The 18,719-nt window shown below is 39.5% G+C and overlaps 1 protein-coding gene across 4 annotated transcripts; it reads right to left on the bottom strand.

Annotated features, from left to right (window-relative positions):
* Nucleotides 1-49: 49 nt before the first annotated feature.
* LOC101470237 (uncharacterized) lies at nucleotides 50-17,693 on the bottom strand. 4 transcript variants are annotated; one of them, XM_076889729.1, is made up of 6 exons: nucleotides 17,333-17,693; nucleotides 7,095-12,968; nucleotides 5,596-6,105; nucleotides 4,926-5,435; nucleotides 2,256-2,765; nucleotides 50-2,095 (listed from the first exon to the last, which is right to left on the bottom strand). In XM_076889729.1, exons 3-6 carry the CDS (start codon nucleotides 5,996-5,998, stop codon nucleotides 849-851), a joined length of 2,670 nt encoding a protein of 889 aa, XP_076745844.1. In that variant the 5' UTR covers nucleotides 5,999-6,105; nucleotides 7,095-12,968; nucleotides 17,333-17,693; the 3' UTR covers nucleotides 50-848. The 4 variants fall into 4 exon arrangements, with proteins under 4 accessions (XP_076745844.1, XP_014267094.3, XP_076745845.1 ...); XM_014411608.3 differs by lacking the exon at nucleotides 7,095-12,968; XM_076889730.1 differs by lacking the exons at nucleotides 2,256-2,765; nucleotides 7,095-12,968.
* Nucleotides 17,694-18,719: the final 1,026 nt, after the last annotated feature.

The raw sequence follows: 18,719 nt of genomic DNA, 5'->3' as shown, positions 1-18,719 counted from the left end.
GTTTAATTATACGTTTAAAATGTCAAAAATAAAAACAGACTTCAGAAACTTCTATAAAAGAATATGCCTTTTTATTTGGAAAACATCTCACACAAAATATCTGTGCACACCTCTGGATACTGGAATAATTGAGGTGAGGGAGAAGGAATATTGTCCATTTACTTGATAAAAGTCGGATGGACACAAAGGCTGGAATTCAATAAATATCCCAGCAGTGAGTGAGACAGTGTTCAAGAGTTTTTATGTGGGAAACCGACAGAAAACTGAAGATTTCCTACAACAGTGTGTAATCCACATTTCACAGTGACCTGTGACCTTCCACAAACTCTGGAGAGAGGAGAGAATGAAGTGACAGGAGCAAGAAGACATGAAGATCAGTGTGTCTAATTTCAGAGACAGATGTCTTGTACATCCTCAACTGGCACATTCATAAAATCCTCTCCGTGTCAACATCTGCAGTGAAAGGATTCCCCAGGATTTTTTTTTTTTTTTTTTTAAGGAAAACATTAAAGGAACAGAGTGGACAGCTGTACTCAAGTTTTCCTTTTTTCTTTGACCTGTTTAATTCAAGAATGTTTCTCAGACTCTTGGATTTTACGTACTGAAAATATGCCTTAAAAAGTTTAATCTCAAAGCACATTGAGGCTATACCTCAAAAAGGCCTCCTTGGTGTAGATATTTGTTGTTAGGGTACTGTAACGCATGATTTTTAAAAATAAATTCATCAGGAATAAGTAAAAAAAAATGTTTTAAAAAAGAGCAAAAGTTTTTTTGTAGCAGCTGTGTGACGTCCTTAAAAAAAATCTGAACAGAAGCAGGGATGAGAAATCAAATGCTTCAGTGACACCTCATCCCTCTGTGTTATCCCACAGTATAGGCAACTCCCCAGTTGCATGTTTTATATAATGCGAGTGCAGCTTTGCCACATCATCAAAGCCCATATCACAGTCAAAGCACTCCCATTCCCAGTACTTATGGTCGCTGTGCACGTTTCTTTCCTGTGACTCTGCCTCGTCCGGCTTGTTTCTTGTTTTTGACTGTACATCTCCTGATTTGGACTCGTCAGATAGATCAGCCAAGTTAGCTTGTCTCAAAATCTTAAAGTGAAACACCGGTTCTCCACAGTCTGACTTGTCAGATCTGTCACGATCCTCGATCTTCTCACATGGGCTTTGTAGCCCTGTTTTCTGTGTGCTTTCCTCCTCCTCTGGTCGTTCTTTTAAGTCTGCATTCATTTCTGGCTCTTCTTCAACACAAGGGAGAGGAGCACTTCTTTGAATCAAACCTCCCAGGTTCACAGAGTTGGTACGATGCTGTTTTTGATGCGAAATTACCTTTCCGGGATTGGAGAAGCTCTGCTTAGCTCCGCCATGGTTGCTGAAGTGACTTGTGGGTTGTGCAGACGTGCGGAGGCTCCCGTGCCTGTGATAGTGATTTTGCAGGTGTTTGTCTAGTGACGCTTCATCTCTAAAGCCGCGAGTGCAGCTCAAACACCAAAATGGATTCTGTTTATGTAGCTCAGCGTGAGCCAACCACAGCCCCGCAGAAGCAAAGTCCTTGTTACAAGTATCACATCTGTGAGGGGCTGATTTTAATGAAATGCTTGCTCTGTGAACTCTCAGGTGGGAAATTAGCCGTGTTCGTCTGATGAATAGCATCCCACAATCTGGACACTCGTACTGGCGCAAAATTGACTCGTCCGGAGGTTTCGCTGATGCAGAGGACTCGTTTTCGTGCAGCTGTTGGTGTTTTTTGAAAGAAACCAGGTACGCGTAAATCTTTCCACAGATCGAGCAAACATAATCTTTTCTAGGTGCATTCTTCACTGAGGCGGTGGAAACTCCAAAGCTTTGAATCGGGTCTGAGGTCCCTGTTTGGGCTGAATCGCTCTCATCACACTCAGCTGTATTACCAATCATGCTTTCATCTCCATTTTCTCCAGCATCTTCTCTCTCTGGCACTAGTTCTGCTACCATGTGGTCTTCAATCTCTGCTTCCTCCTCTTCCAGAGCGTGCTGGTGCAGGTGAGTCTCGTAGTTTTCCCACTGTGTGAACTTCAGCCCACAGTCCTTACATTCAACTCTGTGCTCCTCATCTACAAAGGAAAAAAAAGTTATTAAGTACAGTAAGTATTGGTACTGATTAAATGTTTAGTGTAAATTGTGAACATGTAGTATCATGCTGAAATGCTGTTAAGCAAGGGTGCAGTAAACACTAATAATAATAATAAAATGTGTTCTCATGCTATGACTCACTCTCTTCCGCCTCTCCTCTGGTTTGCGATTGTACATCTTCTGATTCAGACCCATCAGATAGTTTGGAAACCTTTGAGTGACACACAGGCTCTGTACAATCAGACTCCACAGAGCTGTCACGCTCTGCAGTCATTGCATCCTCGCCTGGGCCTTCAACTTCACTTCTCTCCACATTGTCTTCTTTTCTCGTCTCCTCTTGCATGTTTGTATTTGTTTTATCTCCTTTAGAGGTCGTCTTCCTGTGGAGACGCTGGTGTTTTTGGAACGAAACACGGTATTTATACTTCTTTCCACAGGTCACGCAGGTGTAACCCTGTCTAAGTGTATTTCTCACATCTTCATCTCTGCTTTCTACATCGTCTGCTCTCTCAGAGACTGTTTCTGCTGTCCTGTCCTCTTCCATCGGAGTTTCCTCGTCTTCCACGGCGTGCTGGTGCAGGTGAGTCTCATAGAGCTCCTGCTGTGCAAACTTCAGCCCACAGTCCTTACATTCAACACTGAGTTCTTTATCTGCAAAGAGCAACAGGAGAAATTTTAAGTACAAAAAATATTGACATGGATTAAATGTTTAGGGTAAGTATGAAGAAGTAGAATAAACCTGTTATGATTTTATAAATTATTTTAGACAAATGATCGTTCTGTTTTTCATCATCTGAAAGTTTCTCTCAAATTCAGGAGGACAGCTCAGTCACAAAGTTACCATCTGATGTAAAGCAACCAACTGATCACAGTCTGTGGAAAACTTGCACAATTTTTAACATTACTCTTTAAACTGCTAAAATTTTAACAAACAAGAAAAAAAAACCAACAAAACAAAAAGTACAGGTTGGACTCCACTTAAGTATTTCAGGAGAAGAAAGTAGGTGTTTTTTGTTATGTTTTTCTATCATTTTTGAGGACCTATTTTAATATCCCACTATCCAGTCAAGTCATCTGAGCTAGGTTCTTTACATGTTTAAATATTTGATACCAAAGCTCTATAAATATAAACCCTCAGGAAGGAGTGTAGCTCAAATTAACATTCAGCGATAGATGCTTGAAGTACTTAAAATTGTTGGATGTCCAGCCTCTGACAGCAGATCTGGAATCCTGCAGAAACCAGATTTTAATTTACAGCTTCTGACACACAAAAGTTCCTGTTAAATTTAAGATCATGTTTTTGCTCATTTTCCCATTTTATAAGAATTTAAACTGAATCATGCAGCAAGTAGATTTTTCTGCACAGAAAGAACAGATGTGTGCTGAATGCCGTTACAACACAAAAACACAAGTTCATGATTCCACCTCTGGACACAGATATGTATTTAAGGAGAACAACATCAAAATCCTGAGAATTACATATTTTGTGACTGGAAACACTTTTGAATAACATTTGTTTTATTAACACTGAAGACAAACAATTGAGGAAAGTGAATGTGTTGCACTCACTTAGTTTGATATGTATTATGTTCTTGCAAAAGAAATAAACACTGTGGTGGAGTAGTTATGGTTTCTGTTTAGTTTAATAGCCGAATGATTCAGCATCACTGGTGAGATTATTCTTGATTAAGAATTCTATCGTAGCAATAATTTAATATAAATGTGAAAATGCAATTTATCAAACTGCCTCAAAAGTTACAGTGCTTACATTTATTACATCACTTGTCATAAAAACAAGAAAACTCCAAAACTTTAGAGATTAGGAAAATAAACTGGGGTCTGCATTTTTACACCCAGATTTCAGCTGCACACTAGATTTCTTTAAGAACTCGGAAATTAATCATTCAAACACTAAAAAGAACTCATCTATTCACAAATACAAGTAAATGACTGTAATTTGCCATCTTAACCAAATAATAACATACTTTATATTTTTTCTCAGCTCTTTTGTAAAGCAGTCAATTTTAAAATACATGGAGTAGAGCAATAATTATATTATAGCATTAAAAATATAATTTTGATAAAAGAGCTTGCACATTACAGACAAATAAAATACGATTTGGTAATTACCAAAACGTAATCTACAGCAGCTGTGGCATAAACCTTACACTGGGTTGTGGTCTATAAAATTTCGTAAGCATGCTATCTCACCTTGTAAATAAAAAGCACCACGTGAAATTTAGACTCTTAATCTTAAATCAGGAAATCTTAGAATGTATTATAGACTCAGGCTGCCAAATTTAAGCATGGATATAAAGAATTTATTTTGAGGAAAATCAGAGCGATCATCATGACAAACTTTGGATGTAATATTAAAAGGAACTTGTTATTTACAAACAAGTTCATTTAGATTTGGTGCAATAGTGTCATAGCTGGATGAAAATGTGTTTTTTTTCACCTGAAATTGACTCTTTTAAAGAATATTTTGAGCCTTTTGTATGAAAAATTGTACATAAAATCTCAGTTCCCTGCCTGTAAAACAACAGCATTTCAGATCTGTCAGTAAAACAAATATTTTAGGGACTTCGAGCAAATTTCTTTCAAAGAAAACTAAGGCCAGTAGAGACCTGGAATTTTGCTTACTTCCTGTTAATAAGTATAACTCCCCTCTTTGAATTATTTTTCAGGCAAACTTGAGATGGTCAGCTTGGAGACGTGTGAAGAACTGGCATGTCATCACCTAAGATCAGAATCCGAGCACTCTTATTACCACTTATCTATGTGTGTGCATGTTCGCATGCTATGACTCACTCTCGTCCACCTCTCCTCTGGTTTGCGATCGTACATCTTCTGATTCAGACCCATCAGATAGTTTGGAAACCTTTGAGTGACACACAGGCTCTGTACAATCAGACTCCACAGAGCTGTCACGCTCTGCAGTCATTGCATCCTCGCCTGGGCCTTCAACTTCACTTCTTTCCACATTGTCTTCTTTTCTCGTCTCCTCTTGCATGTTTGTATTTGTTTTATCTCCTTTAGAGGTCGTCTTCCTGTGGAGACGCTGGTGTTTTTGGAACGAAACACGGTATTTATAATTCTTTCCACAGGTCACGCAGGTGTAACCCTGTCTAAGTGTATTTCTCACATCTTCATCTCTGCTCTCTCCATCGTCTGCTCTCTCAGAGACTGTTTCTGCTGTCCTGTCCTCTTCCATCGGAGTTTCCTCGTCTTCCACGGCGTGCTGGTGCAGGTGAGTCTCGTAGAGCTCCTGCTGTGCGAACTTCAGCCCACAGTCCTTACATTCAACTTTGTGCTCCTCATCTACAAAGGAAAAAAAAGTTATTAAGTACAGTAAGTATTGGTACTGATTAAATGTTTAGTGTAAATTGTGAACATGTAGTATCATGCTGACATGCTGTTAAGCAAGGGTGCAGTAAACACTAATAATAATAATAAAATGTGTTCTCATGCTATGACTCACTCTCGTCCACCTCTCCTCTGGTTTGCGATCGTACATCTTCTGATTCAGACCCATCAGATAGTTTGGAAACCTTTGAGTGACACACAGGCTCTGTACAATCAGACTCCACAGAGCTGTCACGCTCTGCAGTCATTGCATCCTCGCCTGGGCCTTCAACTTCACTTCTCTCCACATTGTCTTCTTTTCTCGTCTCCTCTTGCATGTTTGCATTTGTTTTATCTCCTTTAGAGGTCGTCTTCCTGTGGAGACGCTGGTGTTTTTGGAACGAAACACGGTATTTATACTTCTTTCCACAGGTCACGCAGGTGTAACCCTGTCTAAGTGTATTTCTCACATCTTCATCTCTGCTTTCTACATCGTCTGCTCTCTCAGAGACTGTTTCTGCTGTCCTGTCCTCTTCCATCGGAGTTTCCTCGTCTTCCACGGCGTGCTGGTGCAGGTGAGTCTCGTAGAGCTCCTGCTGTGCAAACTTCAGCCCACAGTCCTTACATTCAACACTGAGTTCTTTATCTGCAAAGAGCAACAGGAGAAAATTTTAATTACCATGTAGATTATTATGGCAGCTTGTGTTTTACATGGAAAGTCTGAGTAATATTTTATTTTGACAGTTTGAGATAAATTATTCTGTTTCAGCAGGCATTAGAAAGTGATCACGTCAGCAAAAAAAAAAATTGTGCAAAAAAAACCCCAAACCCCCCCAAAACCGAAACTCAAATAAACTTAAATAGGAAATTTAAAAAAAAAAAAAAAAAAAAAACACAACCTAAAATTAAGCATAAAAATACTGATTTCCAAGCACTGACAGTAAAGACATCTTTTAGCACCTCCTGATTACACTGATGTATTCAAAAATTTTCTTGTTTGCCACTGAGAATTTTTTTTACACTGATTTTAGATAAGAAATCTGATTTAAGCCTACACATTAGGTTTTTGAGAGTCACGTTGCCATTTCAATATTTTTTAATAACAATATACTGACACTATATCTGGGATTTAAACTATTTGCCAACAAAATTGTTTTTTGTGTTTTTTTTCTTAAAGACGACACCGGAGTTGCATTTAAGCATATTTCTATCAATTTAGCTAAAAATAAAAACAAGCATGCTCAGGGTGCTCAGAGATGTTTGAGGCACTGGATTTTACTGCACATTCATTTCTCTTTGCAAGAACCAACAGTGGTCACTCATCATGCTCTGACTCAATTTTCCCTGATATCAGTTTTTCATCACTTTCATATTTTGGTTAAATCTTTAGCGGCACTTATCGCTGACATCACACAGATCTGGTGGAGAAAATGTAGAAAGTGCATCTTCAGTGACATTCTGGCACTCATTATCTGATATACTTTCAGCATGTTTATCCACAAGCTCAGCACTATTAACAGCTATGTGACTGCCAAGAAACAACATGCTTGAATGCTGCTGATTCAGCTGGTTTACTTTTCCTTTTGAACTCATCATGAAGCATCAGTTCATGTTCATCAGGACCAAGAAAATCACCTTTAGTGCACTGATGTCTTAAACACTGAGATGCATCTCCATTTCTGTCCAGTCCTGTTATCCAGTGAATCAGTGGAACATCACAGCGACAAAAAACGTGAAGCTAGAAGAAAACAGCTCTCATATTTGGAGTCAGTAAGTGAAATTAGTGGAAGTACAGGTGAAAGAATCCCAGGAACAAAATGTTTGTTGATCAGTGCTACAGCAGGCACTGCAAACATCTTTAAATTGGAGGAAACTGGACCTATATCACTGCAGAGCCTTAACTAATATGATCAACAACACATGCTTTTACTTATTTGTACATTGTTTTAGTAGCAAACTTTTAGTTTGCTCCTTTGACACATCAAGGTGTTCTATTTAATACATGCTAGATATGAAATGTAGTAATGCGAGAGCAATTTATGTCACCCGCATATTGGCATATTCATAAGCTAAGTAATCGTGAAATGGGAAACAACAATATTAACAACCCAGACATGACTAGAATATGCAGACTGACTGAATTAATCACACAACCATTAATCATGGCAAAAACAAGTTCGTTTATTTTCAACTTCTTTGACTTCTAGGAATAAAAAACAAATAAATATAACAAACTACTTAGAACTATACTACAAGAACATAACTGCTACTTTAAAGTAATGAATATTTTATCACACAATAGAAATAACACTATAAAGAATCAACAGAGGAGCTTATAAATCAGTTAATGCGTAATGCATTGTACAAAGCATACAATGAACGTAGTATAGTTTATAATAATGGAAGTGACCAAGTGATGTTAGACAAGAATTTTGTTTTTCCTACCAGGTTATGTAAAGAGTACGCATTGCTGAATTTCAGGTTCTTTATCTTTCTGTAAAATATGCAAAACGTCAATCATCCTTCAACAAAACATCAGTTCTTAACAAAAACAGCAGCAAAATTAGCACATGCGTGTGGCGCAACATTGTTTAGCATGTCTTTCTACACTTTGCAAGTAGTGTGTCAACAGCATTTTTCATTTCTCTGGGCAATTTACATGCATAAATTTGTCTGAAAATGAAAGACAGTGGTCCCCAAAGAAATTAATCAAGTTCAATTTACATTCACAACAGGTCAATTTAAAACAGCAAAAAAATATGAGATCTATGACATCAGTGCTCCCCCCCCAAAAAACAACACTGTATTTTCACATTTGTACCACCACCAGTCAGATCATTAAACTTAACTCTTGCACAGTGCAGCTCTTTCTGGTGCTGTCTGGTTGCTTGGTCTTGATTTGTGGTGCAGGTCAAAATAGAACTAACATCAACTTAATAACGGGATAGAGTGATCTCTGTTACCGATTTTACCTGCCAGTTCTGCTCAGCATATACTAGTCCAGTGTTACATGTTTAAGTACAACGAATCTCAAAAACTATACGAACAAATTAGGAACTATTTAGCCAAAGTAAAAGGTGCAAAAAAGAAATTTTCTAACAAAGATTTTTAGAAGTTTCAGAAAAGCCAGCATCTATGTACAGAGTCATTGTTTCAGGTCTTTTCAGGTTTCTTTGCTTTAATTCACTCTGTGGGTGTGTTCAATATAATGCTGGTGCAAATCAGTTTCTTGACAAAAAGTAGTTCCACATTCAAGGCAAGTAAGGCCATTGGAATCTCCTGCAGAGACAGCAGCAGGAGCATCGCTTTGTCTTTTGTAATCGCTGATACATTCCTGGTGATGCTCGATGAGGTCTTGGATTTCACGGAAGGTCCTGGGGCAAACGGAGCAATGGTATGAGTCACTGCTGCTGCACTGCTCCGTTTTGTGTTTCTGTAATTCGGTCGGTGAAAGAAAGGCTTTGCCACAGTGTTGGCACTTATGGCTACTTTGTGACTGGCCCGCTGAGTTGAGCGTAGGCCGAATCACTTTAGAAGATGGGAAAAACTTTTCTCTGTTGTCAGCAGCGGGGGGATTGGGTTTTAGAGGCTTTGAGGTCATAGCAGCACTCAGTCTATAGCGTACCTCATTCGGCAGACGGCAGCGGACTTCGTCGTGCCAAGCAAGGTGCTGATGTAGCTGATTCTCAGTCCAAAAGCCTTGGCAGCACAGAGCACAGGAGTAAGGCCGACTCTGTGCCTTTGCCTTATGGGTCCCTAATTGTTCCTCCGTTTGGAAAGCTTTCCCGCACTTATCACACTTGAAGAAGCATTTGGCTGTGTTCTCCGATACACAGCTGACTTGTGGAGGAACCTCAGCTGCAGCTCTAGGAGTTTGATTATCCAGTTTCGACTCCTGCTTCACATCCAGGTAAACTCTCTTAAAGTTGGGGGCGCCTTCAGAAATGCCCCATTCCCTGGAGTCTGGACACAATTTCACAGGAGAATCCAATGTGATTTTCATCCAATCTCTGTCAACTGTGCTACTTTTTAACATCACACTGGTGTTATCTGCTGCTGATGAATCTCCAGTTTTCCTCATCTCACTACTTGAGGCAACAGGCTCTTTTTTTCTGCGCAAAGCAGCTTTGCGTTTGCCTTTTGTGCTCTTTGCGTGGGCCTGCCATTTGTGAGCACGTAGTCCTCTTGCTTTAGTAAAGGTCATCGAGCAGAGGGGACACTGGTGAGGTTTTGGCTTCAGTGCCAGTAATACGGCATCACTCTCACTGCAATTTATTTTGACTTGTTCTGGAGCCTGGTCAAACGCCTCGTTTCCCGTCTCTAAAGTTTTACTGTGCTTGGCTGGAAGTAAATCTTGCACAAATGTCTTGCCTGGTTCGTTGCTGCTCAAATCTGGCTCTGGTACAGCTTTGCTTTGACATGGTGGATTAAACATCTGGTGGCGCTGCAGAACGCGGTGATTAAAAAACTGTTTGCCACAGTTTTTGCACTGAAAAGTTCCATCTATGGTTTTGTGGTTAAGAGATTTCAAATCATCATCTTTTAGCAGGGACCGCGAAGATTTCTTTTCTTTGTGCCATCGTTTGTGGGAGCCCAGGGCTGAGTTAGACATGAACCGTCTCCCACATTCAGAGCAGTGAAACAGTCCTTTACCCTGCTCTTCTTGTTTAGGTTTTTTTAACATTGTAGAAATGGCCAGTTTGGATTTTGGTAAAGACCTGTAGCCCTCAGCATGAATTCTTTTGTGAAAATTTAAAGCCCCAACTACTGAAAAGCTTCTGTCACATTTTTTGCATTTGTATTTCATATTGGATGCAGTTGGGTTTTCCAGTTCTCCTTCACCTGTGTCATTTTCCATCTCTGGTTCCGTGCCATCCATTTCACTCTTTACTGGTGTACGTACCTTTGACTGGTCAGAGCTTTCCCATGTGCTAGCATCCACGCTGCCTTCGCACAATCTTAGAGCATCATCGTTTTCTGTATTTGCAACGACTTGATTGTCTCTTTTAATGCACAGTTTCTGATGAACCCTTAAAGAGACCTTGCTGTTGAAATGTGCAAGGCATGTAGCGCACTGTAGATCCTCCAGCGTGACTCTGGACCACGATGATGATGGAGAATGCCCACTCTCATAGCCATGGCTTTTCATATGAAACTGCAGTGCTTTGGCCCGTGAAAACAACTTCCCACAGTCAGGACAGCTGTAGGTGTTCTTTTTCAGCTGTTCAACTTGATGCTGAAAAGACTTGATGGGTGGTGGGAGCAACTGGTCATTATGCACTACCTGGTGTCTAAGGAGGCTGGAAAAAAGGCGGAATGACCTGTTGCAGAGTTCGCATTTGTGATTTCCATTTTCATGCTTTCGCATGTGCAATGTCATGATGCCTCTGTGCCGAAATTTTCTGCCACACACCGGACATGCAACCTTCATGCTAGAGCGTTGGTGTCCATTAACAGAGGATCCCGGGACACCTTTTCTCAGCCTCAAATCTGCACACTCTGTCGGATTTTGCTTGTGGTGTGAGAAAGCACCTAAAGACCAAAATCCCTTTCCACACTGCTCACAATGATAGATCTTTGGGCCCAGTAGGGTTTTCTTTGGATTGTATTCTTTCTTACTGACTGAAATATTTTCCTTTTTTTGTGCAGAGCAGGTTTTCATATGGTTAAATAGGCTAGCTGCATGCGAATAAGACATTGTGCAATCTGGGCACTGGAACTGTTTTCTTTTGGGATGATGCAACTGATGAGAGACCAAAGCAGACAAACGAGAGAAAACTTTGCCGCATTCACTGCACGTCAGATTTTTCTTCTCTAATCCCTCCACCTCCTGAAATGCATCGCTGCTTGGCATCTGACCACCGTGGGTCTGTATGTGATGGCAGTGTGCCTCAAAGCTACTTGCTTCATGACCACAAGTGTCACATGTGTAAAAAGGCGCTGACTGACCTTGTGCCTGCTGTCTTCTCTTATAAACGCCATGCCACATTCTGTGAACACGCAGCGATGAAGAACTAGAAAACCAGCGATAACACTCTGGACAATCAAACCTGTCTTCTGCTGATTTATTCTCAGCTTCCCTCGCTATCAGTGCAATCGGCTCATCAGCCTGCTCAAAATCAATTTGTACAATTTTCAAGTCCATTTCTGGTTTGGAAACAATATCACTGTCATCTCTTCCCTCCTGATCGGATTCACACACCAGCTCCAGGTCAGGATTCAGATCTTGGGGTGGCTCATCCTCAGACTCACTTGCACTGATCACCTGTACGTTAAAGTCACCGGGTTCATAACTTTCCATGTCTTCATCAGTCTCAACTATGTACAACTCTTCAGTCATGTTGGTCGGAGGCAAACTGTCCAGCTGCACTTTTCCTTCTGTAGACGTTTCCAAGTCAATCTCTGGTCTTCCGCTTTCTGCCATTTGGTCTTGAGGTAGAGAGGAACACATCTGGGCCTCCTTCTCAGTTTCTCTAAAAACATCTGTGTGATGAAGCTGATGAGAATGAAGTGCCGAAGACCTGGAGAACTTTAGCCCACAATCTTTACATTCAAATGCCTTCTTCTGTAGCTGGCACAGCTGATGGTGAAATGACTTTGCTGGGGTTTCGTCACTGTGTGCAGTGCGCTGATGCCTGTAGTAGAACGTAAGAGTCATGAACACTTTTCCACATTCCTCACATGGGAACCTTTTTGCAGAATTATCACCATGATTGGCATGCCATCGCTGATGGTTAAAGAGAGCAATATGGCCACTGAAACCCTTTTTACACTCGCTGCAGTAAAACTCGTTGCAGTTCTTCTTTGGCTTTTGTTTCATTTCTTCAGGAGAGCACTGACTATTGCGGCTAAATCTCTGATGAGTCTTAAGTCGCATCAGGGCAGAAAAAGCTTTCCCACATGAGCATGTAAAAACCTTTTCAGAATAATCCTCCGTTTGACTTTCACCTGCCTTTGTTTCTGCTAATGACTCCCCAGCTGGAATTGCATCTCCTGAACTCCTGTTTCTGGGCTTAATCAACTTTTCCTCATGACAACGACGATGGGCATCAAGAGCTGAAGCACGAGAATAATTTCTCCCACAAGATTCGCACTGAAACGACTTCTTTTTCAAATGCTGAAGGTCATGAAAAACTGATTTGGAGGGTTGTCTGTGTGAGCGCTGATGGTTGAGAAAGTGTCCAATCACACCATAAGATTTCCCACAGTCCTGACATTCATAAGTTTGTTGCTTTGCTATGGCAGCATTAATCCGGATACCAGTCTCCTTTTGAGAGATCTGATCATGGTTCTTCTCCATATGCAAGTGGTATTCACTCAGGTCAATAAATGAGGATGAGCATAAAGAACAAAAGTGAAGCGCTTCATTGTCCTTTTCTCCATCATGTAACTCATCCATGTGCTTGTCCAAATACATGCTTTCTTGTGGATGTTCACGCAAATGCTTCAAGAAGGCTGCCTCCTCTCTGAAGCCTTCTCCACAATGCTGACAGCAGAAAACCCCACTCCCTAAAAATAGAAAAGGGGAAAAGAGGAGGTCAAAGCCACTCCTGTTTTCAGAGAAGAAAAAAAGAAAGGAAATTTAAAAACAAAACAAAACAAAAAACAGAGGCGCAAACATGTCTTTATTTTAAAGTAACTTGAGCTTACAGTATAATCACACAACTGCACAATTTCCATATAAAACAAAGAAATGATAGGAGAAAAATAACACTTATTAAAAAAACAACAACAAAAAAAAGTGTCATTACTGAGGTGCAAATACACTGTTTAGGGCTAAAATACCTTGAAGATGAATTATTTTGTTATTTAATACAGTTGCTGTAGTTGCATTTTTTTTTTTTTTAATAGACATGGTAAATGGTTAACGAATGTCCGCAAAGCACCTGCACACTGTGGACAACCATGTTTAGATAAAATCTCATTTAGAGCAGGGCGATATGGCCAAAAATATTTATCACGATATATATTTGAAAATTTGCGATAACGATATAACCGACGATATAATTGATGCGAGACAAAATACAACTCCACAACATTACTAGCGCAAAAAGACAACCTTCCATTTATTTTCACTTAAACAAGAAGCTGGTTTTTATGTACATTAAAGCTTTATAAAAATGTAACAGTGCAAATGCAAATTCCTTGCTGAAAGTTTAACCAAAAGGCATTTCCAGTAGAAATGGGCTGACATATCCTGAGCATAACCATGTATAATATCCACTGAAGTTAAAAAGAGTTGCTTTGCAACATTAAACTGCAGTGTGCAGTACGTATTTTTCGGACCATAAGGTGCACGGGATTATAAGGCACATTAAGCGAAACAAAGCAGTCAGAATCAAATTTTATTAAACTCATTCTTCTTGCTTCCTCCACTTCTGTACCATTGATTTATTAATGAATGAATTCTGCTCTATTCCCATGTTGTTGCAATATATTAATGCCTAACCTGGTATTGTGGATGGATTATCTCAGTTGTTCTCCTGACTGAAGTTTGATCCGTTTACAGCATCCTGCCATGCGATTGCATTTGTCTCTAACTATCAGGAACTTTAACGTTAACTTTTATAAGTGGAAAAGTGTTAGTGTTCTCCTCCAGCTTCACTGTTTATGTTATGCTAACATAGCTGTGTCGCTAGCGATCACATCATTATATACCAGCTAGCCCAACTTCAGTAACCCTACAAATGTCACTGCTGTTTAGTTTCCTGTCTTAATTTATGTTGGACGTGATAGCAGAGCTGTACGTTTGAATTTTTCCAGAAATCTCTGTCAGAACATGCTATATCATGCTTAGGTAACTAGCGAAACTAGCGAGCTAACTTCCGCTAGCTTCCTGCTAACTTCTAACTCCGTTAAATGTAATACATTTTGTTTTCATGGATGCCTGGAAGTTAAACTTCATAGTTTCACCTTGTAAAGCAGCAATGCTGATCGTTTCATTAAAGATGAAAGAATTTAGACAGTTTTTAACTCCCAGTGATGCTGCAGTGTTCGTTTGACCTGAAGGATACGGAGTTTAGGACACAGATTACTCCCAGATTTAAGAGCATCTTAGTCCGACAAATACGACAATAACGACGGCCGCTTGCATGTTCTGCAAAAAAATGTGCTTTGTCGTGTATCTGACGGACAAACACCAAACCAGTTCCACATCACTGAAGTTGCACCATTTTTACAAACCAATTCTGGTTCATCTGTTTCACTCAACAATCGGCCATGTGCGTATGAAAACAAAGGCACTGCGCATATGCGCGTTTTACTCATATTCTATCGCGATAATTCATTTTCCTATTGTTGCCTAACATTATACCGGTATTACCGTGAACGGTATAATATGGCCCAGCCCTAATCTCATTTAATGTCAACTCATATTTAAACGTTTAGAGAATTAATAAGTAAAGGCTGTGTTTTTCAACAAAACTCAATCCAAACAGATTTTTAACGCATATTTCTGAAATTTAGAGCAGTGAACCACAACTGTTACTCTGTAAAGTGCAGTGCTTCTTATGTGTTAAAAACATGTCCCTATTGAAGCTTTTCTTATGGATACAAAGTAGAGCTGGGCGATATGAGATTTTTTCATATCACGATATGTTTTTTTCATTTCAGGCGATAACGATATCTATCACGATATAAGCCAAATAACTATATTTGTAAGATTTAAATGTGCCGTTGCTCACAAGTAAAATGTGAAATAATCAGCAGCTTGTTTTTATTTAAATATTTATTTCCCATAATAAGTTCATCCATTAAGCGGACGCGAATGGATGGATGAAGTTCAACAGGGTAGATGTACTTAAGGAACATGAGACTTTTTCAGATAAATAAAGGCAAATATTGCAAACTACACAAAAGACAGCCGCTAAAGCGTTTAAGTTTCAAAATAGAACAAACAAAACAGACTAAATTGTCAATTCCACTTAGAAACAAAATATTAATTCTAAAAATAAATCTTAGTTTGTTTTACAGAAGAACAGACAAAACTGACTAACTTTTGTCAATATCAAATAAACTGAGAACTAAAAGGAAATTCTCAATCTCTCCTTGTTGTATAGCTGAGCTTTTCAAACAGTTTTAACAGTTACTTTAGTCTGACAAAAGCCGAATGACGAATTAGCGCTTCCAGTCAGAGACTGAGGCTACGTCCACACGTACACGGGTATTTTTGAAAACGGAGATTTTCCGTTTTCGTTTTAAAAACTAATCCCGTCCACACATAAAGGCAGAAATGAAGGAAAACGCTGCTATGAACATGCCAAAGCAGCAGGTGGCGCTAGATTCCTAACCGTGCAGAAATGTTGGCCAATCAGAAGTCTAGAAGCCTCGGTGGGGAAAAAGTAAACAAAGCTGGGGCATAGAAGCAGAACCGAGTCGTATGTGTGGAGGGACAGTAACTGTGTGTATATGTAAGCATTTAAACACTGCAGAGAGTAGAATTAACAGTAACAGTATTGTAGAAATTCATTTCACCGGAACAATAACGTGGCGCAGTGTGACGCATGCACCAGTTTATTGTATTTCCAGACTTGTTTTCGGCACAATTTACAGTGCACGCTACTCTGTTTTTTGTCAGACTTGAAATAGCCGAAATACCTTCACACTACGGAACTTCTATGGCTCTTCCGTTCGACAATCTGTCCGGCATTGGAACCATCATCTGTTTTCTCTTCGGTCACGCTCGGTTGATTTTTCTAGTCGGCACACTCATTTCCTCCATTACCCGCTGGCTGCTTCCCAAACAAACACATGTGCGGCTTGGCACTTGTGCTGTATGTAACAAGTCACGCGACGTGACGCTGCGGCTGTGATTGGTTCGGCTCTGCGCTACTTAATTTGGATTGGCTGACCTATTTTTTTTTTTTTTTTTTTGAGGACAAGAGCAGCGAGGTCTATCGCGATAGCTTAATTTCTCTATCGAGTAAAAGTTATATCGCGATACATATCGTTATTGTTCTATCGCCCAGCTCTAATACAAAGGAATAGTGACAATCTGCCTGCTGACCTGCTGAAACTTTAGTCTGATGTCTCAACAGGAAGAAGTCGAGGCGTAGAAGTAGTGAAGATATTCTGCTTCCACCTACATATACACGTAAAAGCATACTAAATGCTTTGGATGGAAACAGCCAAGAGAAACTGTATGAGTAGTATTGTTTGCTGTCTAAATAAATATTTCCTATTGATCTAAAACAAAACACAACAAGCAATGCTTTAGTTGTTACACAACCATGCTCAGGAAAACAAAACTTCCTTCCGTTGATTGCTAAAGTTTGTGTACTGATAAAACAATAATCAGAAAAGTCTAATTTAAAACTAGTTCTAAATCTAAAATCCGTTTACGTTAATCTTCTATTAAGAGTGCCAGATTGTTAAAGCAAATGAAATAAATACCAAGGGAAAGATTATTATTGGGCGGCGGCGGCGGCGGGGGGGGGGGGGAACCTGGAGATACCGCAGATTGAGCACTTCCCTATTTATGGCCTGACCAAACATTTATATTATTCAGTAGGATTACAGAAAAAGCATGTTTCCGGCAATACATAGATTTGCTTCTGGCAATGCCCTGATTCAATGTCATAAGACTAGATTATCAAAGCGGTCACATAATTTTCGATCCATATGGCTGAGTATTAACTTTGACCAGGGCTGGCGCTGTTTGTTCAATACGCCCCACTGAAAATGCTGGGAAGCCTTTAACTCGAACTGGTAACTTTATATTTGTTACTGGTGTTAAAAGAGCACTTTTTAAATCTGCCTTCAAGTCAAATATTTACATTTTCCTATTGATGGAGTGCAGGAAGACAATGCACAGGAACGCACTGATGCTGTGTTAACGTAAATGTTTAAGTCACGGCCTGTTGATGGGTGCTTACTGTCAGCGGTTTCTTCAGTCGATGGACCGGCGTTCTCTTCAGGTGTCCCTTCGTCAGCATGGCGTTTGTTTTCAGCTCCGTCCTCTACGCTGGCCGAGGAAGCAGATCCCTCCATCTTGGCGTGGCTGCTTGGTGGCGCTAGTGCTTGTTAGCTTAACAGCGCCACCGTTGTTTTTTTTTTTTAATACAAATTATTTTTTACCACTCAGTCAGCTCCACGGGAGTGAAAACAGTGTGTAATATAAGTCTAGTTCGCTAAAATATAACAGAGAAGTATCATTAACCGTTTTAATAATGCGGTTGGTGTACATATAAAGGCGAGCTGTAGTCAGAACACCTGCGCAGTGCGCCTATCCTTCCCCTCAGCGGAAGTGTCTTCTTCTTCTCTTTTATTTGCCTCAACACGAAGTTATCACCCTGCAGCGACGCCAGTGGTGGTGGTGGTGCATTACTCTGACAAACAAACGCCCTCACAAACTTTTCCACTTGTTGCAGAAGAGGAGGAGCTGTTCTCCACTAAAACTAAAGTTACATATATACTGCAGTTGATTGGAACTAGTTACCTATTTGAAAAGATTTTTAAAAAAACACCTTAGAGAATAAAATATATTTACTTATACTAATTGATCAACAGTACACAGGGTTAAAGTTTAATTCGGTGACCTGTGAAATTTTAGGGTCATGTATCAAATACATTTTTGATATATTGATATTTCAGAAAGCCAGTCCATTCATTTTTAGCTCTTTTTTGCACACATTAAAATCTGAGCAAATGTTTGAAAATGAATATCTCAAAGACTACCATGTATAAAAGCCTGAAATTTGTTCTAGTCTTTTTTTCCCCCTTTAATCTTAGTCAGAGTAAATGGATATCACAAGTGGTTATCCTCTTCAAAATTATTTTTGGATAGCTTTTTTTCCCTTTATTTGATAGGAGAGTATTGCACAGGAAAACTGGAAACACACCAAAGGACCTTGGGTCGGACTTAAACCCAAACAGCTGCATTTAACCATGTTGTTTGCACCATACAACTGAATCACCATCAATAATTTGGGACAGATAATATTCATGTCTGAATACTGGGTAGTTAAAATGTGAAAAAAGAAGCAGTCCCGTAAAGTCCCATATTTGAGTATACACTAATACAAAAAAACAACAAAAAACAAAACCCTGTCACACTGTAAAAGACAGTTTGTGAAGTTTTTTCAATTTATTTCACAATAATGCAAAATAAATAATCTATAATATTTTTAACACTACATTCCTATGTCACTAAAAACAGGGAAATACTATTTTCATTCAATTTTTATGCTGCATTAAGCAAATATGACAAGTTGCACCAAATAAACAAAGCATGGTTAAGTTTCTAGATGTTATGCTAGTTTT

This window comes from Maylandia zebra, linkage group LG11 (assembly GCF_041146795.1).
Source record: "Maylandia zebra isolate NMK-2024a linkage group LG11, Mzebra_GT3a, whole genome shotgun sequence".
Taxonomy (NCBI): Eukaryota; Metazoa; Chordata; class Actinopteri; order Cichliformes; family Cichlidae; genus Maylandia; species Maylandia zebra.
This window is presented reverse-complemented; position numbering and strand designations above follow the sequence as displayed.

Bases quoted from the DNA above. Each gene is read 5' to 3' on its own strand.
- LOC101470237 (XM_076889728.1), bottom strand. From the start codon at position 17,447: ATGGAGGGATCTGCTTCCTCGGCCAGCGTAGAGGACGGAGCTGAAAAC. The intron at 12,969-17,332 runs GTAAGCACCCAT...TTCTATTTTTAG, and splicing joins GACTGAAGAAACCGCTGACA to GGAGTGGGGTTTTCTGCTGT.